Source organism: Haliotis rufescens, unplaced genomic scaffold (assembly GCF_023055435.1).
Source record: "Haliotis rufescens isolate VD_foot unplaced genomic scaffold, xgHalRufe1.0.p SCAF_11, whole genome shotgun sequence".
NCBI classification, from domain to species: domain Eukaryota; kingdom Metazoa; phylum Mollusca; class Gastropoda; order Lepetellida; family Haliotidae; genus Haliotis; species Haliotis rufescens.
The window spans coordinates 19,473,411-19,494,346 of NW_025963791.1; the positions used below are offsets into that span (position 1 = coordinate 19,473,411).

The following is a 20,936-nucleotide window of genomic DNA, read 5'->3' on the forward strand; positions in this document are numbered from 1 at the left end:
ACGTGCATGCACGTGTGGGTGTGGGTGTGGATGTGGGTGTGGGTGTGGGTGTGGGTGTGGGTGTGGGTGTGGGTGTGGGTGTGGCTTCTTGTGCTAAAACTCAGGACTGATGCAGGTTCAATAGTGCAACTCTTCATGTTTTTAAAGATACCAGTACTTTAAACATGGATACCTCACTCAGACTCACCATAGTGACCCCGTGTCGAACCAGTTTTATCACATTCATGCCGAGCGCCAGGCAAGATAGCAACAAGTACCTCATTTTAACGTTTTTTTGTATGACGCGGGAAGTGTTACTGCAGGCGGGCGAGACTTCGTATTAAAGTTCATGTTGTAAATTGATATAATTTTATTATATCAAGGTCAACCACATTGTGATCCACGCCTGCTATGCCTTGGTTGTGCTGTTCTCACCTGCATTCAACAACATGTGTTGTGGACAGATGCCCACGTGCGACTGTGTTGCTAGCGTCACACTGTGACCAGTGTACTTGGGTTTCTAGAGTTTGTTTGGCTTCTTGATAAATCGCTGCCGACGCTAATATCTCATGACATTTGTACAACGTTAGATTTAAATGACTAGTGCTGTCCACTAGGTGTGTGTTTGGGAGGGAGGAGGGGGAGGAGGGCAATTAGCTCTGCATCATTCCATTCATTTATTAAAAACACCAAGGGTCACTGAGTGAGTGAGTGAGTGAGTGAGTGAGTTGGGTTTAACGCCGCTTTTAACAGTATTTCAGTCGCGGCGTGTCAGCTTAATGTGGGAGGAAAGCCCGAAGTGATGCAGGTCTCAGACGTTTACCACTTCGGTGAAACCCACGAGCACGGGTATGGTGCTGACAAACCTAATCGGGGCGAACCGGGATTCGAACCCACAATCATAAGTTTCTGGCTGCCAAAGGGACGCAACTCTGCATAGCGAATCGCGGCGCCTCAGACGGCTGGGCCTCCCGTGCCACCCAAAGGTCACTGAGAAAACCATACATTGTGAACATAACTAGGCTATCAATGCCAAGCATGTGTTTGTGACGGGTGCTACTGGTAGGGAAGGATAACCTAACCGTTAACGCATACCTGGTATCATCACTAATTGATAGCTATTCACAAAACATTCTTGTCATATAGTCGGAAGCGTCTGTCCCGTAACTCGTACTCAGATAACCAGATGAAAGTTCGCAGCAATTTGAGCTGGATTTCGTTGAGCTTGTCATAGGATCAATCGATCCTTTACTCTTGTCGTTGACCTGGGCCCAGGGACGCTCTGGGCGGGGTTGATAGTCAACATTTTGGGTTTGTTAGTACCTTTTCATAGTTTGCTGACCACAAACTGTGAAACATTGAATGTATTGACCAGTGCACGTCGTCATCTTCCAGTTTCCAGCTTGCAATAGTGCGTGGACGCTTTGCGCTTTGCAGACGCCACATCGCTACACAAACAATGCATGAAGTTAAGTAAATCACAACTAGCAGAATCAATAAAGAGACAGAAAAATTGGTCAACAGAGATTACTCGACCTTCCTTGAAAGTGTCAAAATCAGGAATGACACCCTACGTTCGTGTGTAACCCTACTGCGTGAGGCACGTGTAAACTATGGGATGTGTTTTGGTGTTATGTTATGCAGACATATACGTTCTTGCATACTATGTTTTCGTCAACACTTATCTTCAGCCCAATACTTGTATTAACATTTATATTTCATGATCCCCTACTTGTTTTAAACAGTACAGCATAGTGGATAGATAAAAGGAGGCTGGGTGTTTTTGATTATACAAAATACTAGAAAAATGCTTCTTCTATCCTTGTGCGAGCATGATGAAACGATAAATAATAATGAATTTGTTTACAACGGGTATTTATATCACATCCTAACGTCACGCCCAATGGAGCACTGTTTGTCCATTCAGCATAGAGAGGGCATTCTGTTTATAGCGCAAACTTCCCCCAGTATTAGGCCATACCAGGAAGTATATCGCTGGTGAGCATGGTGTAATTCAATACACTTAGTTTGAATCAAAAGTGGATTTGTTTGAATGCATTTATGACTACCTGTTAGAGATCTTTAAGATAATCAATCTATTCGCCACCGTTCACACATGCTGAAGCTTGGCGGGAGACCGTGACCTCGATGCACCTAACAGAGTTGAAAGGCTATTTCTCGGGAAATCCCCATGTCTTCCCCAAGGCTCGTGAGGTCGCGTCAGCATCAGTCCCTTTCCCAGACCAGGCCTCAGCGCTACGTTTATCGAGAATATATATAGTCATAAGCATATATAGAACATACATACATACAGCATATATACAGACACTTTGTTTTCGCTGAAGCTGGCGAGCTATTTTTACGGCGACGTTATTCTTCTTCACGAAATGCCCCCATTCTGCCTTGAATTCACTACGATCTGTCAAACCAAATATGGAGCGGATGTACTGCTGAACGGGGTTTTCCGTGACGATGTAAAAACACGTCACGAGAGGACGACTATAAACCTGCAGTGCAATGAGGAAGTAAATCACTACGACGGCGGGTGGCGACATCGACAGTCGACATGTTGTGCTTCGTCTTCGGTGTTAGTATTGTAGCCGGCGTAATCGGGGGCGAATTGCTTAACACTGTCCAGAAACCTGAGTTTCCTAAAGGTGACGTCCGAGCGTGTTACGGAGATAACAAGAAACTTGAGCGTTTTGAAGTTCTGCCTGGTCAAGGCTGGGACAACCTGCGGAACGTGGACGCCGGTCTCGTAGTCGTCTACAACTACTCCAGGTGTCGGACAACTGAAGACGGCCGTTTCCTCATCCCCGATACAGTCAACACCATCCCTCTGAAGGCAAGTAAGCTGAACGTTTATGCTGAACTCATTTCACATTGGTCTAACTACACCAGTACCACGGCTCACGGTGTAAACATCGATGCGGGACTTAAGTTTGGCTCAGTTAAAGTCAGTGGTACATTTTCTTCCGGTTATGAGAGTGTGAAATCCAAACAGATAGGTGATAAATCTTACACAACCCGAGTCCAACTGAGGTACGTTCGCTACTCAGCCAAGCTACAACCCGACGCCAGTCTCCACCCCACGTTCAAGTCTCGTCTTCTGAGTATCGCGGGAAGTCTGCAACTGAACAAGACGGACCAAGCACGCTATGATAGTGAACTTCTTGTGCGGGACTTTGGGACACACGTCGTCACCAGTGTGGATGCAGGTGCTGCCTTGGTGCAAGAAGACCAGGTGTCTTCGGAATTTGTGAACAGTAGGAAATTCACAAAGAATCAAATAACGGCTGGAGCGAGTGCCTCGTTGTTTGGGATCTTCAGTATTGATGTCTCTTATCATTCTTCTACGTCTAATGAAGTGAAGACAGCATATGAGAAGAGCAGATCCTCGTCTCAGATAGATACCCTGGGAGGTCCTATGTTCAAGGCATCCAACTTCACAGCCAACGACTGGACAAACGAGGTGGACCATGAACTGGTGGCTGTGGACAGGTCCGGTGACCCCCTCTTCTTCCTCATCAACTCCGCCTCTCTCCCCGAGCTGCCCAACTCCGTCCTCTATCAACTTCAGACCCTTGTTGAGGAGACTATTCTCCATTACTACGAGTTTAACACGTACAGAGGTTGTACAGAGCTGGACTCGCCGAACTTCAGCCCTGCGGCCAACTTGGATGACGGAACGTGTAAAAGTCCCTACACTAACCTGACATTTGGTGGAGTTTACCAAACCTGCAGTATGTCTTCAGGCTCAAACAACGGAGATCTCTGTTCTGGCCTCGACCAAGTCAACCCTAAGACAGGAGGGCATACCTGCCCGGATGGGTATGAATCAGTAGAGCTGCACACTGGACGCTTGTCCGACTCAAAGTCGGTCCACTCTTGTCACTCCTGCTGGCTTTTCTTCAAGTGTTGCCACGACAACTACTACCACAGCGAAGCTACCTACATTATGCATTGGTGTGCAGCTACGGGTCCGGTGTCTCAGGACTCCGGCTTCCTATTCGGAGGCCTGTACACGTCACAGCTGAACAACCCTCTCACCCAAGGAAAAACTTGCCCTGTCAACTTCTACACCCGCACCTTGGGGAAGGACCTCCACATCTGCATCAGTGATGACTACGAGCTGGGTATGAAGTATTCCATGCCATTCGGAGGTTTCATCAGCTGTACAACTGGTAACCCTCTTGCTATGAACCCTAAACCTAAGTCAAAGGGTGACATGAACTCGGCCTTGCCCTCACTGCACTCATTCTTCCAAGGATCCAAAACCTGGCCTAAGCATTGTCCCAAGGGCTACAGTCAGCATCTGGCCTACGTCGATCAGGGCTGTGAGATCAACTACTGCCTTCTGGCGGGATCTCTCTCAGAAGTTGGACTTCCAAAGATCCGACGGCCGCCATTCCAGACTGCTCCTCTGTTGCTCCCCAGTACTGAGAACCACGTGGTGTTTGACCCCGTGACCCTGACATGGCGTAAGAATCAAGAGGCAATGCAATTCATCAATGCACATGGTGGTGATGCTACGTCGTCGTCTACCGGAAGTGGTATGTCTGCTGGGGCAGCAGCTGGAATCGCTGTGGTTACTACTCTCGGATGTGTCGTCATCTCCACCATCATCATCGTCCTTATCAAGCGACGTCGAAAGTCATCAGCGGGATACCGCCATCTTGCAATTGATGATCCCCTTCTGTCTTCTCAAAGTAACTATGGTGCAACCGGAAGTGACGCAGTGAATGTAAACGTTGAGTAGGGACGTTATACTAATATGGTCCAGCTAAAGGCGATTGTCAATTCTTTTACTTTCTGGAGACTGCAGTAACCAATGTAAGACAAGTTTGCCAGAACGTATGTGTAACCACTGGTGAAAGACATGTGTACGAAAAAATGTGTCAACAACTATTATTGATTCGTTTGTTGTGGACAATTTGCATCATATATGACCCTATCTGTTTGCTTTGATATGTACATACTGTCAAACACGGTTGGAAACAAATTCACTCTTGCAATGTTGAGACATCAACATGGTTATAAAAAGATTCTTAATGCATAATATACATTGTTTTATACTATGTAGATTCATTCCCATTTATAACCATAAAATGTTAATGTCTGAAAGACTTGTCTTGATTGTGTCTTTTTTAACAATTCCCGCCCTACCATCTGTGCCGACCTTACTATCATAGTGTGTGAGTATGGTTTTAGCTATATTCCAGCAATGGCGGCGCACCTGACTTGTGTTTCACAAACTATAGCGTTGAGGGGAATCGAACCCGGGTCTTCGACGTGATGTGCAAACGCTTTAACCACCAGAGGACACGAGTGACCCAGTCGTTTTACGCGCCGCAATTCACTGTGCAGAGTTGCGTCCCTTTGGGCATGCCGGAAACATATGATTGTGGGTTCGAATCACGGTTGGTCCCGATTATGTTTCAAGGTTTGTCAGCACCATACCCGTGCTCGTGGATAACCACGAGACGCCCCACTTCCTATCTTGGTTCTCACTTCTGTTGACAAAAAGGCGGTTAAACAGTCAGGTGCATTCAGTGTGTAGAGGTTGGTGAGTCAGTACACGTGGCCTCAACGCCTGTAGTCATTGTGTAGAGGTTGGCGAGACAGTACACGTGGCCTTAGCGCCTGTATTCAGTGTATAATGGTTGGGGAGACAGTACACGTGGCCTAAGCGCCTGTATTCCGTGTGTAGAGGTTGTTGAGTCAGTACACGTGGCCTAAACGCCTGTATTCCGTGTGTAGAGGTTGGCGAGTCAATACGCGTGGCCTAAACGCCTGTATTCAGTGTGTAGAGGTTGACGAGTCAGTACACGTGGCCTAAACGCCTGTATTTCGTGTGTAGGGGTTTGTGAGTCAGTACACGTGGCCTAAGCGCCTGTATTCAATGTGTAGAGGTTGGCGAGTCAATACGCGTGGCCTAAACGCCTGTATTCAATGTATAATGGTTGGCGAGTCAGTACACGTGGCCTAAACGCCTAAATTCAGTGTGTAGAGGTTGGTGAGTCAATACGCGTGGCCTAAACGCCTGTATTCAGTGTGTAGAGGTTGGCGAGTCAGTACACGTGGCCTAAACGCCTGTATTCAGTGTATAATGGTTGGGGAGACAGTACGTGTGGCCTAAGCGCCTGTATTCCGTGTGTAGAGGTTGGCGAGTCAGTTCACGTGGCCTTAGCGCCTGTATTCAGTGTATAATGGCTGGCGAGTCAGTACACGTGGCCTTAACGGCTGTATTCCGTGTGTAGAGATTGGTGAGTCAGTACCCGTGGCCTTAACGCCTGTATTCATTGTGTAGAGGTTGGCGAGTCAGTACACGTGGCCTAAGCGCCTGTATTCAATGTATAATGGTTGGGAAGACCGTGTGTAGAGGTTGGTGAGCCAGTACGTGTTGCCTAAACACCTGTATTCCGTGTGTAGAGGTTGGCGAGTCAGTACACGTGGCCTAAGCGCCTGTATTCAGTGTGTAGAGGTTGGCGAGTCAGTACACGTGGCCTAAGCGCCTGTATTCAGAGTGTAGAGGTTGGCGAGTCAGTACACGTGGCCTAAGCGCCTGTATTCAGAGTGTAGAGGTTGGCGAGTCAGTACACGTGGCCTAAGCGCCTGTATTCATTGTGTAGAGGTTGGCGAGTCAGTACACGTGGCCTAAGCGCCTGTATTCAGAGTGTAGAGGTTGTTGAGTCAGTACACGTGGCCTAAGCGCCTGTATTCATTGTGTAGAGGTTGGCGAGTCAGTACACGTGGCCTAAGCGCCTGTATTCAGAGTGTAGAGGTTGGCGAGTCAGTACACGTGGCCTAAGCGCCTGTATTCATTGTGTAGAGGTTGGCGAGTCAGTACACGTGGCCTAAGCGCCTGTATTCAGAGTGTAGAGGTTTGCGAGTCAGTACACGTGGCCTTAGCGCCTGTATTCAGTGTGTAGAGGTTGGCGAGTCAGTACACGTGGCCTAAGCGCCTGTATTCAGAGTGTAGAGGTTGGCGAGTCAGTACACGTGGCCTAAGCGCCTGTATTCATTGTGTAGAGGTTGGCGAGTCAGTACGTGTGGCCTAAGCGCCTGTATTCATTGTGTAGAGGTTGGCGAGTCAGTACACGTGTTTCCTGGTTGTTGTTAAAGATTGTTTCCTGCACTTTACCCAACTGATGTTTGTCTCGAGTAATATTTTCACGAAATGAAATATTTCACATATTAAGAAACTTAAACTGAGATGGGCGTGTCATTTCCGTTAGGGGAATCGAACTCCGACCTCGTGTGAGATTATACGTAACACACTACCACTGGCCCACCCTATTGTGTTGTTTCAATGCTGACAATTGCAGCGCATGACATAAATTTACATGCCTAGTTCGCCTTGCACACTTTAATCCACATAAAGGATTTTCATGAGTAGGCAATGAACTTGTCGTAAGAGACGACTGATGGGATCGGGTGGTCAGGCTAGCTGACTAGGTTGATGCATGTCATCGTATCCCAATGGCGTAGATTGCTCATAATGTCAATCACTGGATTGTCTGGTCCAGTCTCGATTATTTACAGACCACCGCCGGATAGCCGAACTATTGCTGAGTGGACTCGATCAAGGTCATCCCCAAATTCATAAAGACACTGGGGACGGGAACTGTTTAATGTTGAGTAACATCTGTGAAGGTCAAGGTCGCCGTGAAGGTGATTGTGGTGCAGTTGTTAAATGATTTCAGTGATAATGGATGGAAAGTGATTTTAATCTTATAACGGAAGTGATCGTGACCTAATTCAAATGAACAGAATGTCATGTTTCTGTGGTTAGTTGAGTTGATTTGAGTTGAATTGGGTTGGGGTGATCTGAGGTGATCTGAAATGGAATTTAACATCGCCTTCAAGATTATTGCACTCATAGCGACGTGCATGCACGTGTGGGTGCGGGTGTGACTTCTTGTGCTAAAACTCAGGACTGTGCTAAAACGCTTTAACCACTAGGCTCCCCGACAGCCCCTGGAGGAGGGAGGAGGGCAATTAGCTGTGCAACATTCTAATCATTTATCAAAAGCACCAAGGGTCACTGAGTGAGTGAGTTGGGTTTAACGCCGCTTTTAACAGAATTCCAGTCGCGGCGTGTCAGCTTAATGTGGGAGGAAAGCCAGAAGTGATGCAGGTCTTAGACGTTTACCACTTCGGTGAAACCCACGAGCACGGGTATGGTGCTGACAAACCTAATCGGGGCGAACCGGGATTCCAACCCACAATCATAAGTTTCTGGCTGCCCAAGGGACGCAACTCTGCACACCGAATCGCGGCGCCTTAGACGACTGGGCCACCCCGTGCCACCCAAAGGTTACTGAAAAAACCATACATTGTGAACATAACTAGGATATCAATAAAATGTCAAGGGATGTGTTTGTGACGGGTGCCCCCGTAGGGAAGGATAAACTAACCATTAACGCATACCTGGTATCATCACTATTTAAAAACTATTCACAAAACATCCCTGTCATATAGTCGGAAGCGTACACTGGACTTTTCTTAGGATTACGGATAGGACTGTGTTGCATATACAAGTATTTACTTACGAAGAAGCTGTGTGACATTTTTTTAAACCTGTTTCATACGGAGTGAAGTATAATAGTGTACATAAACACTGGTTCATGATATACACTAAACTGTGATGGATAGCTATTATCGGTGTTTCCTTAATTCAGATCCATAATCACTCTTAACATTGGACTCAACCAATATCGCTCAATACCTTGGCTAACACCAACGAATTCGCGTTATGGTAGAATGGAGATAAACACACTGCGCGTTCAGCAAACTGGTGGCCTAGCTCTATATTGTAAACATCCGGGGTAGAATAGGTCTTCAGCAACCCATTCTTGACGTAAAAGGCGACTATGCTTGTCGTAAGAGGCGACTATGCTTGTCGTAGGAGGCGACTAACGGGATCGGGTGGTCAGGCTCGCTGACTTGGTTGATGCATGTCATCGTATCCCAATTGCGAGGATCGATGCTCATGATGTCAATCACTGGATTGTCTGATTCAGACTCGATTATTTTCAGACAGCCGTCATCTACCTGTAATATTGCTGGCGTTAAACAACAAACAAACAAACAAACTATATTGTAAACAATATATTTACCTCCTAAATATTCCAAGTTCCAACACTGAGCTGTACTGACACCATCAACTAACCCCATAACTGGGACACCATCAACACGAAACTAGATACGGAAGCATTTCAATCGCCCAATCTGATAACGTCAAATCCTACTGTTGTAAACACATGTCATCAAGCAAACCACACTATTTATATAATTAGAATGCAGGTATTAACTTTATTGGAAAAACCCACCCACTTCACAAATACTTCCTTCTGACCAGCTCTCTGTCTTGTCTTGAGAACATATTCCACTCGCCATATACTATAAGCAGGCTTGTCGTCTCACTGCATTTTCATAAGAAAACTGCCTTGAGTCGGATCGTCTGCAATGCCTTGCAATGCCTTGCAGATGATACACTGGCATACCATATGGATAGTTTCTTCTTTTTATAAAATCGATTTCATCAGTCAAGTTTTCTTGATAGTCTCTTTGAAAAGTATTTGTTAGATGAGTCTCATTTTAAAGGTGTGCTTGGTGTGAGATTTTGGTTTGACAGGTTTAATTAATGTATCAAAGCTTCATTCTCCGCATGAATGTCTGAGGGTGATCTCTGGTTTACTGTGTGATCTCTGGGTTACTGTGTGATCTCTGGGTTACTGTGTGATCTCTGGTTTACTGTGTGATCTCTGGGTTACTGTGTGATCTCTGTTACTGTGTGATCTCTGGGTTACTGTGTGATCTCTGGTTTACTGTGTGATCTCTGGGTTACTGTGTGATCTCTGGTTTACTGTGTGATCTCTGGGTTACTGTGTGATCTCTGGTTTACTGTGTGATCTCTGGGTTACTGTGTGATCTCTGTTACTGTGTGATCTCTGGGTTACTGTGTGATCTCTGGTTTACTGTGTGATCTCTGGGTTACTGTGTGATCTCTGGTTTACTGTGTGATCTCTGGGTTACTGTGTGATCTCTGGTTTACTGTGTGATCTCTGGGTTACTGTGTGATCTCTGGTTTACTGTGTGATCTCTGGTTTACTGTGTGATCTCTGGTTTACTGTGTGATCTCTGGTTTACTGTGTGATCTCTGGGTTACTGTGTGATCTCTGGGTTACTGTGTGATCTCTGGTTTACTGTGTGATCTCTGGGTTACTGTGTGATCTCTGGTTTACTGTGTGATCTCTGGTTTACAGTGTGATCTCTGGTTTACTGTGTGATCTCTGGTTTACTGCGTGATCTCTGGTTTACTGTGTGATCTCTGGTTTACTGTGTGATCTCTGGTTTACTGTGTGATCTCTGGTTTACTGTGTGATCTCTCGTTTACTGTGTGATCTCTGTTACTGTGTGATCTCTGGTTTACTGTGTGATCTCTGGTTTACTGTGTGATCTCTGGTTTACTGTGTGATCTCTGGTTTACTGTGTGATCTCTTGTTTACTGTGTGATCTCTGTTACTGTGTGATCTCTGGTTTACTGTGTGATCTCTGGTTTACAGTGTGATCTCTGGTTTACTGTGTGATCTCTGGTTTACTGTGTGATCTTTGGTTTACTGTGTGATCTCTGGTACTGTGTGATCTCTGGTTTACTGTGCGATCTCTGGTTTACTGTGTGATCTCTGGGTTACTGTGTGATCTCTGGTTTACTGTGTGATCTATGGGTTACTGTGTGATCTCTGGTTTACTGTGTGATCTCTGGTTTACTGTGTGATCTCTGTTACTGTGTGATCTCTGGGTTACTGTGTGATCTCTGGGTTACTGTGTGATCTCTGGGTTACTGTGTGATCTCTGGGTTACTGTGTGATCTCTGGTTTACTGTGTGATCTCTGGTTTACTGTGTGATCTCTGGTTTACTGTGTGATCTCTGTTACTGTGTGATCTCTGGTTTACTGTGTGATCTCTGGTTTACTGTGTGATCTCTGGTTTACTGTGTGATCTCTGGTTTACTGTGTGATCTCTGGGTTACTGTGTGATCTCTGGTTTACTGTGTGATCTCTGTTACTGTGTGATCTCTGGTTTACTGTGCGATCTCTGGTTTACTGTGTGATCTCTGGGTTACTGTGTGATCTCTGGTTTACTGTGTGATCTCTGGTTTACTGTGTGATCTCTGGTTTACTGCGTGATCTCTGGTTTACTGTGTGATCTCTGGTTTACTGTGTGATCTCTGGTTTACTGTGTGATCTCTGTTACTGTGTGATCTCTGGTTTACTGTGTGATCTCTGGTTATAGTCTTTGACCAGATCCTGCAGCACATCATCATCCAGGGCAAAGAAGCAGTTGTGAATATTTTCTTCACAGTTTTGACAACTGAGTCTGTGCTCTTGTTTGTCATGGGTTCCACCCATAGAGATGTCTTAAAAAAAGTTTACTTCTGTTAAAAACTATTTGCTACCTACACTTTAAACGTTGTACCTCAAAGGCTTCTGAAGGGAATAGGCATCTTGGGATGTGGTCCGATGTCACAAATGTCCACCTTTTTGACAATGTTACATATTCACTTTGAAAAATGATTTCCGAAATTGTAAGAGATGTTAGTTTTCTGTATTAGTTGTATGATAATAATAATGAACGAAGCGGGGACACATTTTACAACCTGTAGTGAAGTATGACAGTAGATGTTATGACCGCCAACGATCCTGAAGTACGATAGGGTTAAGACGGGAAATTTCAAAGTTGACGTTGTTGGATCAGCATTGCGTACTACCGCTACGAATTGTCAAACATCCATTCCCTCGACCGAGGCATACTACATATTATTCTCCCCATGGCGATGTGAGGGAGTCTGTACCTACCCCCTTGCAGCGCCTGGCCAAGTTCAACCAACGTGGTCGCCGTCCTGTGATGCTGACGCACACGTCCCCCTATCATGTCACACTCGTGTTCAGTGTGGGAAAGGTCATGGCTCATTGTTGGAGTGTATGAGTGAGTATTGTTTTACGCTGCTTTTAGCAATATTCGAGCAATATCACGGCGGGGGACACCAGAAATGGGCTTCACTCATTGTTGGAAATGGCATTCTCTGGATGTTGTGCTGCTTGAGGTGAGTATTGACGATTCGTGCGCGGTGAGCACAAGCGTTGTCGTCCTGAAAGACGAAACGTCGACTTAAACGCCTTGCAAACAAAAGGTGTCAGTATGTTGTCCCGATAGTACTGCCCAGTGATCTTTCCTTGCACAATGCGGAGTGGGGTTCGGTCAGTCATAATGATGCCATCCCACACCCTTACCGATCCACCGCCAAATCTGTCATGAGGCCTCATGTTCACATTGGCTAGGGGTTCATTTCGACGTTGCCAGCCAGGATAGCGCCTATCAATAAAAGCTCATAGTGAAACGGGACTCATCTGAACGATTACCCCAGTGTGGAGGTTGCGTACACCATTGACATCTGTTGGCAATGGGACAATTTGTAAGGGTGGTACAACACGTGGCAGTCGAGCTTGGAGATGAGCTGCATGTAGACGACTTCTAACCAGAATCAATACAATTGACAGAAACATTGGTCAACAGAGATTACTCGACCTTCCTTGAGAGTGTCAAAATCAGGAATGACTACCCACGTACGTGTGTAACTCTACTGCGTGAGGCACGTGCAAACTATGGGATGTGTTTTGGTGTTATGTTATACAGACATAAACGTTCTTGCATATGATGTTTTCGTCAACACTTATCTTTAGCCCAATATTTGTATTAACATTTATATTTCATGATCCCCGACTTGTTTGAAAGAGTACAGCATAGTGGATAGATAAAAGGGGGCTGGGTGTTTTTGATTAAACAAAATAGTAGAAAAATACTTCTTCTATCCTTGGGGGCGGTCGGGTATCCTAGTGGTTAAAGCGTTCGCTCGACACGCCGAAGACCCGGGTTCGATTCCCGACATGGGTACAATGTGTGAAGCCCATTTGGTGGTGTCCCCCGCCGTGATATTGCTGGAATATTGCTAAAAGCGGCGTAAAACCATACTCACTCACTCACTTCTTCTTTCCTTGGGCGAGCATGATGAAACGATAAATGATAATAAATATCTTTACAACGGGTATTTATATCACACCCTAACTCCACGCCAAATGAAGCCACTCCAATGAAACTTCCCCCAGTATTAGGTAGGCCATACCAGGAAGTATATCGCTGGTGAGCATGGTGTATTTCAATACACTTACTTGGATCAAAAGTGGGTTTGTTTTTAATGCATTTATAACTACCTGTCAGAGATCTTTAAGATAAGCAATCTATTCGCCACTGTTTACACATGCTGAAGCTTTGCGGGAGACCGTGACCTCGATGCACCTAACTATGGTGGCCGAGAGGGGACATCGCTTTCTCGCTCTCTCGCTTTCTCGCTCTCTCGCTTTCTCGCTCTCTCGCTTTCTCGCTCTCTCGCTTTCTCGCTCTCTCGCTTTCTCGCTCTCTCGCTTTCTCGCTCTATCGCTTTCTCGCTTTCTCGCTTTCTCGCTTTCTCGCTTTCTCGCTCTATCGCTTTCTCGCTTTATCGCTTTCTCGCTCTATCGCTTTCTCGCGGTTTAGGAATATCCCCTCTTGTCCACTATAGGGGCCGCATGTGATATCTACTGCATTTGGGAGGTAATGTTGAACTTTTCTCACTATTTACTTAAAACATCACCCCGATTATGTTTCTAGGTTTGTCAGCACCATACCCGTGCTCGTGGGTTTCACCGAAGTGGTAAACGTCTGAGACCTGCATCACTTCTGGCTTTCCTTCCACATTAAGCTGACACGCCGCGGTACAACTGGAATAATGTTGAAAGCGGCGTTAAACCCAACTCACTCACTCACTCACTTCTTAAAACATAATTTAACTGTAGAGACGTAGGTGATTTTAAAACAACCCACCGATTTTTGCGTAAAATGTAATTGATTTATTTATGGGCCTATTCAGTTGTATGTGACCATCACGCCGAAAGCGCGTGGCAGATCATGGCAATACGCTCTAAATAAATCAGGTTAAAATCTAAATATATACAATATATATATAAGTTAAGAAGACTATGGTTAATTAGTCATGGCTGATTGTTTTGCAAAAATACAATCTTAGAATTGTGGGTGTTCTATAACTAGTTTTCGGTAGTATATGATGATACAGTGTGTCATAAGGTTGTCCGTAAATGTTCTTTTTGACATTTGATGTTTGTTTAACTTGAATTGTGTTTCTTGTCTTGCAAATCTACAAATATATGTACTTGCATATAGTTAGTTGATAAACACCGCTGTGAGTGAATGAGTGAGAATGGTTTCACGTCGCTTTTAACAATAATCCAGTAATATCACGGGGAAAACCAGAAATGGGCTTCACACATTGTACCCATATGGGGAATCGAACTGGGTCTTCGGCTTGACGATCGAACGCTTTAACCACTTGGCTACCCCACTGCCCCCATTGCTGTGGCGTTACCACAGTTGATATGTGTACTTGTGTTAACTACACATATGGAGAGACATAATTAGTGTGGCCACATAGTTAAGCTTGATAACAATATGAAATGCATTACTATGATTATCTATAACATATATTAAATCAGCTATCATTATAATATGTTATGTATATCTTAAGTATAGTTTTGTCAAAATTATGTATGTGTGTGAGTGTGTGTGAGTGTGTGTGTGAGTGTGTGTGTGTGTGTGAGAGAGAGAGAGAGAGAGAGAGAGAGAGAGTGTGTGTGTGTGTGTGTGTGTGTGTGTGTGTGTGTGTTTGTGTCTGTGTCTATGTGTTTGTGTCTGTGTCCGACTCATTGTCTGTGTAAAAAGGTAGTAGAGATAACTACATAACTCACATCAGAACGCACAATTGTTAAAACCATACAGTTTAAATGGATAGAGAATTGCTACATAAATATGTATATTCCTAGATATCTAGTCTCTCCTGGCGGGAAAGTTAAACTATATTTTACAAGCACTTTAGCATTAAAATTTATTCCCGAAGACAGTTTGATCGAAAGTCATTATAAGAAACGAGTTGTTTAAATTAATATTTACGACGCATTTCATTTCTGTTGTCCAAGGAATGGTGTTACGGGTTAATGACGCTCTCGAAAGTCGTACATGTGACTTAAGGTAGAGATATATATGTAATTCATCTGTATTTTGTAAGGGAAACATAACCATGTACATGTACAACTTTTGTTTGCATAATGTACATGCAACTTAATGAACATAATTGTGATCCCAAAATCGGACGAGCACATATTCGGCTTCAATTCCAAATCTAATGACCGAAAAAAATAATTCTTTGGACGTTATAAACAATGCAAACTGGCTACTAAAACTAACAATTATTTGTCAATATATGATCTCCTTTTTATCAGTTTTAAGATTGATGGAGGAATGAGGGGTGATACTATGAACAAAATGAAAATATGAACAGTGACTATATGTATTCTGTGAATCTTGCTTATTTATTACACTACAAGAAAATATACAAGCTAAACGAGAAAAAATTATTTTGTATTTTGTAACATGTTTATCTACTACAAGATGTTTAAAAAATCTAATCATAAGAGGCAAAATAGCGGTGAGAATTACAGGAATGGATCACTAAATGTCAGTAAAAACGTTTTAATGTACGGCATTACGGGAAATATCGCTTTCTCGCTCTATCGCTTTATCGCTTTCTCGCTCTATCGCTTTCTCGCTCTATCGCTTTCTCGCCCTATCGCTTTATCGCTTTCTCGCTTTCTCGCTCTATCGCTTCTTCTAATGACTAACCATAGTCATATGAAGAAATCGGGTGTTCTTTAACTTCTTTTGAATAGTATGTACTGTAAATCTTGAAATTAATTAAGTTAATTATAAATGCAAAATTTTTTAGCGTAGACACAATTACCACATTCGACGTAATAAGCGCTCAGGGCGCTCTCAAAATTAGAATATTATTTTGGTGAAAAAAAGTTGAGTTGAAAGAAAAATTTCGTGTTTTATGCTGACAGCCTGAAATGTTTGTTTACGACAGATATATTTTTCCCGAATTTAATTGCCCATAATTAAGTGTGCATATAACGCACGAGTGCGTATTATACGCGAATAAATAAGTCTTGTGTACATTAATCAATCGGAAGGGGTGCTAATTGGGATTGTTCACTAACCAATATATTAGCAAATATCGCCGTGTGCGTTTATTAGAGAGCGGCGCTTATTACGTCGAATATGGTAGTTATACTTTGCATTTATGTCTCAGAAATGACTGTTGATAAGACGACCCCACTGAACACTTTGAATAGCGGAAATACCAACTTGAATATAAAACCAATCAACTATCTATTTCCACATTACGGTTACTGAGAACAATATGTCATCCAAAAACTAGAAATTACATAATGGACATCCGGTAGTATTACCATTGCTTGGGTGAGAACTTCCACTTTGATGACATCTACACCGCAAACAGGATAAACATTGATATCAGCGTTGTTTTTAGGAAAACACTATTGCTTTTTAGGAAGCACCTACTACTCAGTGCTATTGAGCGGTGTTATTTGCTATTTGTTTTGATAACTTGGCCCGGTGGAGGGGGAACCAATAGCTAAATAGGGCCATAAATCAATCAAATTCTGTTTTTACGCAGAAATACCTGGATCGTTATAAAAGCACATATGTCTGTACTGTCAAATCATATTTAGGTAGATAGTGAGAAAATTTTAACACTCCGTCCATATGTATAATTTGAAATGCGACTGGATAAATCTCAGCTCTCTATTATGATTAAAACCCACATCAGCCCCCCTCCCGTCCCCCCCCCCCCCCCCCCCCCCCCCACACACACACACACGATAAAGCGAGAAAGCGATAGAGCGAGAAAGCGATAAAGCGAGACAGCGACAGAGCGAGAAAGCGATAAAGCGAGAAAGCGACAGAGCGAGAAAGCGATAAAGCGAGAAAGCGATGTCCCCTCTCGGCCACCATACCTAACAGAGTTGAAAGGCTATTTCTCGGGAAATCCCCATGTCTACCCCACGGCTCTTGAGGTCGCGTCAGTATCTGTCCCTTTCCCAGACCAGGCCTCAGCGCTACGTTTATCGAGAATATATATAGTCATAAGCATATATAGAGCATACATACAGCTGAAGCTGGCGAGCTATTTTAACGGCGACGTTATTCTTCTTCACGAAATGCCCCCATTCTGCCTTGAATTCACGATTGTTTGTTGACCTGCATCTGTCAAACAAAATATGGAGCGGATGTACTGCTCAACGGGGTTTTACGGTGTAAAAACACGTCACGATAGGACTACAATAAACCTGCAGTAAATCACTACGACGGCGGGTGGCGACATCGACAGTCGACATGTTGGGCTTCGTCCTCGTTGTTAGTATTGTAGCCGGCGTAATCGGGCTTAACAATGTCCAGAAACCTGAGTTTCCCAAAGGTGACGTCCGAGCGTGTTACGGAGATAACAAGAAACTTGAGCGTTTTGAAGTTCTGCCTGGTCAAGGCTGGGACAACCTGCGGAACGTGGACGCCGGTCTCGTAGTCGTCTACAACTACTCCAGGTGTCGGACAACTGAAGACGGCCGTTACCTCATCCCCGATACAGTCAACACCATCCCTCTGAAAGCAAGTAAGCTGAACGTTAATGCTGAGCTCATCTCTCATTGGTCCAACTACACCAGTACCACGGCTCACGGTGTTAACATCGATACGGGACTTAAGTTTGGCTCAGTTAAAGTCAGTGGTACATTTTCTTCCGGTTATGAGAGTGTGAAATCCAAACAGATAGGTGATAAGTCTTACACAACCCGAGTCCAACTGAGGTACGTTCGCTACTCAGCCAAGCTACAACCCGACGCCAGTCTCCACCCCACGTTCAAGTCTCGTTTGCTGAGTATCGCGGGAAGTCTGCAACTGAACAAGACGGACCAAGCACGCTATGATAGTGAACTTCTTGTGCGGGACTTTGGGACACACGTCGTCACCAGTGTGGATGCCGGTGCTGCCTTGGTGCAAGAAGACCAGGTGTCTTCGGAATTTGTGAACAGTAGGAAATTCACAAAGAGTCAAATAACGGCTGGAGCGAGTGCCTCGTTCTTTGGGATCTTCAGTATTGATGTCTCTTATCATTCTTCTACGTCTAATGAAGTGAAGACAGCATATGAGAAGAGCAGATCTTCGTCTCAGATAGATACCCTGGGAGGTCCTATGTTCAAGGCATCCAACTTCACAGCCAACGACTGGACAAACGAGGTGGACCATGAACTGGTGGCTGTGGACAGGTCCGGTGACCCCCTCTTCTTCCTCATCAACTCCGCCTCTCTCCCCGAGCTGCCCAACTCCGTCCTCTATCAACTTCAGAACCTTGTTGAGGAGACTATTCTCCATTACTACGAGTTTAACACGTACAGAGGTTGTACAGAGCTGGACTCGCCGAACTTCAGCCCTGCGGCCAACCTGGATGACGGAACGTGTAAAAGTCCCTATACTAACCTAACATTTGGTGGAGTTTACCAAACCTGCAATATGTCTTCAGGCTCAAACAACGGAGACCTCTGCTCTGGCCTCGACCAAGTCAACCCTAAGACAGGAGGGCATACCTGCCCGGATGGGTATGAATCAGTAGAGCTGCACACTGGACGCTTGTCCGACTCAAAGTCGGTCCACTCTTGTCCCTCCTGCTGGGTGTTCTACAAGTGTTGCCACGACAACTACTACCACAGCGAAGCTACCTACATTATGCATTGGTGTGCAGCTACGGGTCCGGTGTCTCAGGACTCCGGCTTCCTATTCGGAGGCATGTACACGTCACAGCTGAACAACCCTCTCACTCAAGGAAAGACTTGCCCTGTCAACTTCTACACCCGCACCTTGGGGAAGGATCTCCACATCTGCATCAGTGATGACTACGAGCTGGGTATGAAGTATTCCATGCCATTCGGAGGTTTCATCAGCTGTACAACTGGTAACCCTCTTGCTATGAACCCTAAACCTAAGTCAAAGGGTGACATGAACTCGGCCTTGCCCTCACTGCACTCGTTCTTCCAAGGATCCAAAACCTTGCCTAAGCATTGTCCCAAGGGCTACAGTCAGCATCTGGCCTACGTCGACCAGGGCTGTGAGATCAACTACTGCCTTCTGGCGGGATCTCTCTCAGAAGTTGGACTTCCAAAGATCCGACGGCCGCCATTCCAGACTGCTCCTCTGTTGCTCCCAAGTACTGAGAACCACGTGGTGTTTGATCCCGTGACCCTGACATGGCGTAAGAATCAAGAGGCAATGCAATTCATCAATGCACATGGTGGTGAAGCTACGTCGTCGTCTTCCGGAAGTGGTATGTCTGCTGGGGGGGCAGCTGGGATCGCTGTTGTTGCTATTCTCGGTTGTGTCGTCATCTCCACCATCATCATCGTCCTTATCAAGCGACGTCGAAAGTCATCAGCGGGATACCGCCATTTTGCAATTGACGACCCGTCTCCTCAAAGAAACCATGGTGCAACCGGAAGTGACGCAGTGAATGTAATGAGTCATGAAATTTGTAAATGTGTGGCTTTAAATGTATAGAAATATGTTCCTGTCAGAATTAAGGCAATAGTAGCAATAACTGTATAAATTCAGAATGTTTTAATTGTTTCCTGTGTTTTTTTCAATTTACAATTCATTACAACAGTTTGTCACAGGGGAACTCTTGCTCAGCGGTTCGTTTAAGGTCAAATTCGATTCCTGGACGAGGTACAAATGTTTCAGTACAGGCGTACCGAACAAAATAAAACTAAATTAAACCCAGACCACAACAGGCGATATAAAAGGTATGTCGAATTTAGAAAAATGTATTAGAGTGATTTAATTCATTTAATTCTGGGGCCCAGTCGCCTAAGGCGCCGCGATTCGCTGTGCAGAGTTGCGTCCCTTGGGCACGACAGAAACCTATGATTATGGGTTCGAACCCCGGTTCGCCCCGATTCTGTTTCTAGGTTTGTCAGCACCATGCCCGTGCTCGTGGGTTTCACCGAAGTGGTAAACGTCTGAGACCTGCATCGACTCGGTCTCCAATGTTCCTCCAACATTAAGCTGACACGCCGTGATATGACTGGAATACTGTTAAAAGCGGCGTTAAATCCAACTCACTCACTCACTCACTATGAGCTCCAGATGATTCATAGGTGGAGTTCACCGTACAAAAACTGTGAAAACGCCTATTCCAGTGCTCAAATAGGGCGACTGTTTATCCCTTCTACTCAGGTTACTTAAGGGGACCATATAAAATATATGACTATGTTGTATAATTTGCGCATAATATATCATACTTGTACATATTTTGGTCCCCACCCTCTTTTGAAAACCAAAAGAAGTATGTTGAGGATTAGGATATTTTGGACCCCATGCTCCGTTTAAAAATGCTGGATTCACCCTTCTGATGAGCCTGACTGTGTAACTTCCTGGTCGAAAGGCCCGGGGTATTTCTGACGTTAACAGATATCCGACAGTACCCAGCACAGTAGCTCGGTATCAAACAGCCTACACGAACTGACACACAACAGTAAACATGACACGTGTTTGTATTCAGTATCCATAGAAGAATGTCATGTTGCTAGACTAAACATGACACGTGTATGTGTTCAGTGTCCATAAAAGCATGTTATGTTACTAAACTAAACATGACACATGTCTGTGTTCAGTGTCCATAGTAGTATGTCATGTTACTAAACTAAACATGACACGTGTCTGTGTTCAGTGTCCATAAAAGCATGTTATGTTACTAAACTAAACATGACACGTGTCTGTGTTCAGTGTGCATAGTAGTATGTCATGTTACTAAACTAAACATGACACGTGTCTGTGTTCCGCATCCATAGAAGTATGTCATGTTACTAAACTAAACATGACACATGTCTGTGTTCAGTGTCCATAGTAGTATGTCATGTTACTAAACTAAACATGAC

At 44.7% G+C, this 20,936-nt stretch overlaps 2 protein-coding genes across 2 annotated transcripts; both read left to right on the forward strand.

Annotated features, from left to right (window-relative positions):
• Positions 1-2,492: 2,492 nt before the first annotated feature.
• On the forward strand, positions 2,493-5,103 carry LOC124137256 (macrophage-expressed gene 1 protein). Its single transcript, XM_046503486.2, has one exon. It carries the CDS (start codon positions 2,546-2,548, stop codon positions 4,736-4,738), a length of 2,193 nt encoding a protein of 730 aa, XP_046359442.2. The 5' UTR covers positions 2,493-2,545; the 3' UTR covers positions 4,739-5,103.
• Positions 5,104-17,055: 11,952 nt separating this feature from the next.
• On the forward strand, positions 17,056-19,621 carry LOC124137255 (macrophage-expressed gene 1 protein-like). Its single transcript, XM_046503485.2, has one exon. It carries the CDS (start codon positions 17,350-17,352, stop codon positions 19,555-19,557), a length of 2,208 nt encoding a protein of 735 aa, XP_046359441.2. The 5' UTR covers positions 17,056-17,349; the 3' UTR covers positions 19,558-19,621.
• The last annotated feature ends 1,315 nt before the right edge of the window (positions 19,622-20,936 follow it).

What these genes read in the sequence shown, in the direction of transcription:
- LOC124137256 (XM_046503486.2), top strand. Translation starts at nt 2,546, where the DNA reads ATGTTGTGCTTCGTCTTCGGTGTTAGTATTGTAGCCGGCGTAATCGGG.
- LOC124137255 (XM_046503485.2), top strand. Translation starts at nt 17,350, where the DNA reads ATGTTGGGCTTCGTCCTCGTTGTTAGTATTGTAGCCGGCGTAATCGGG.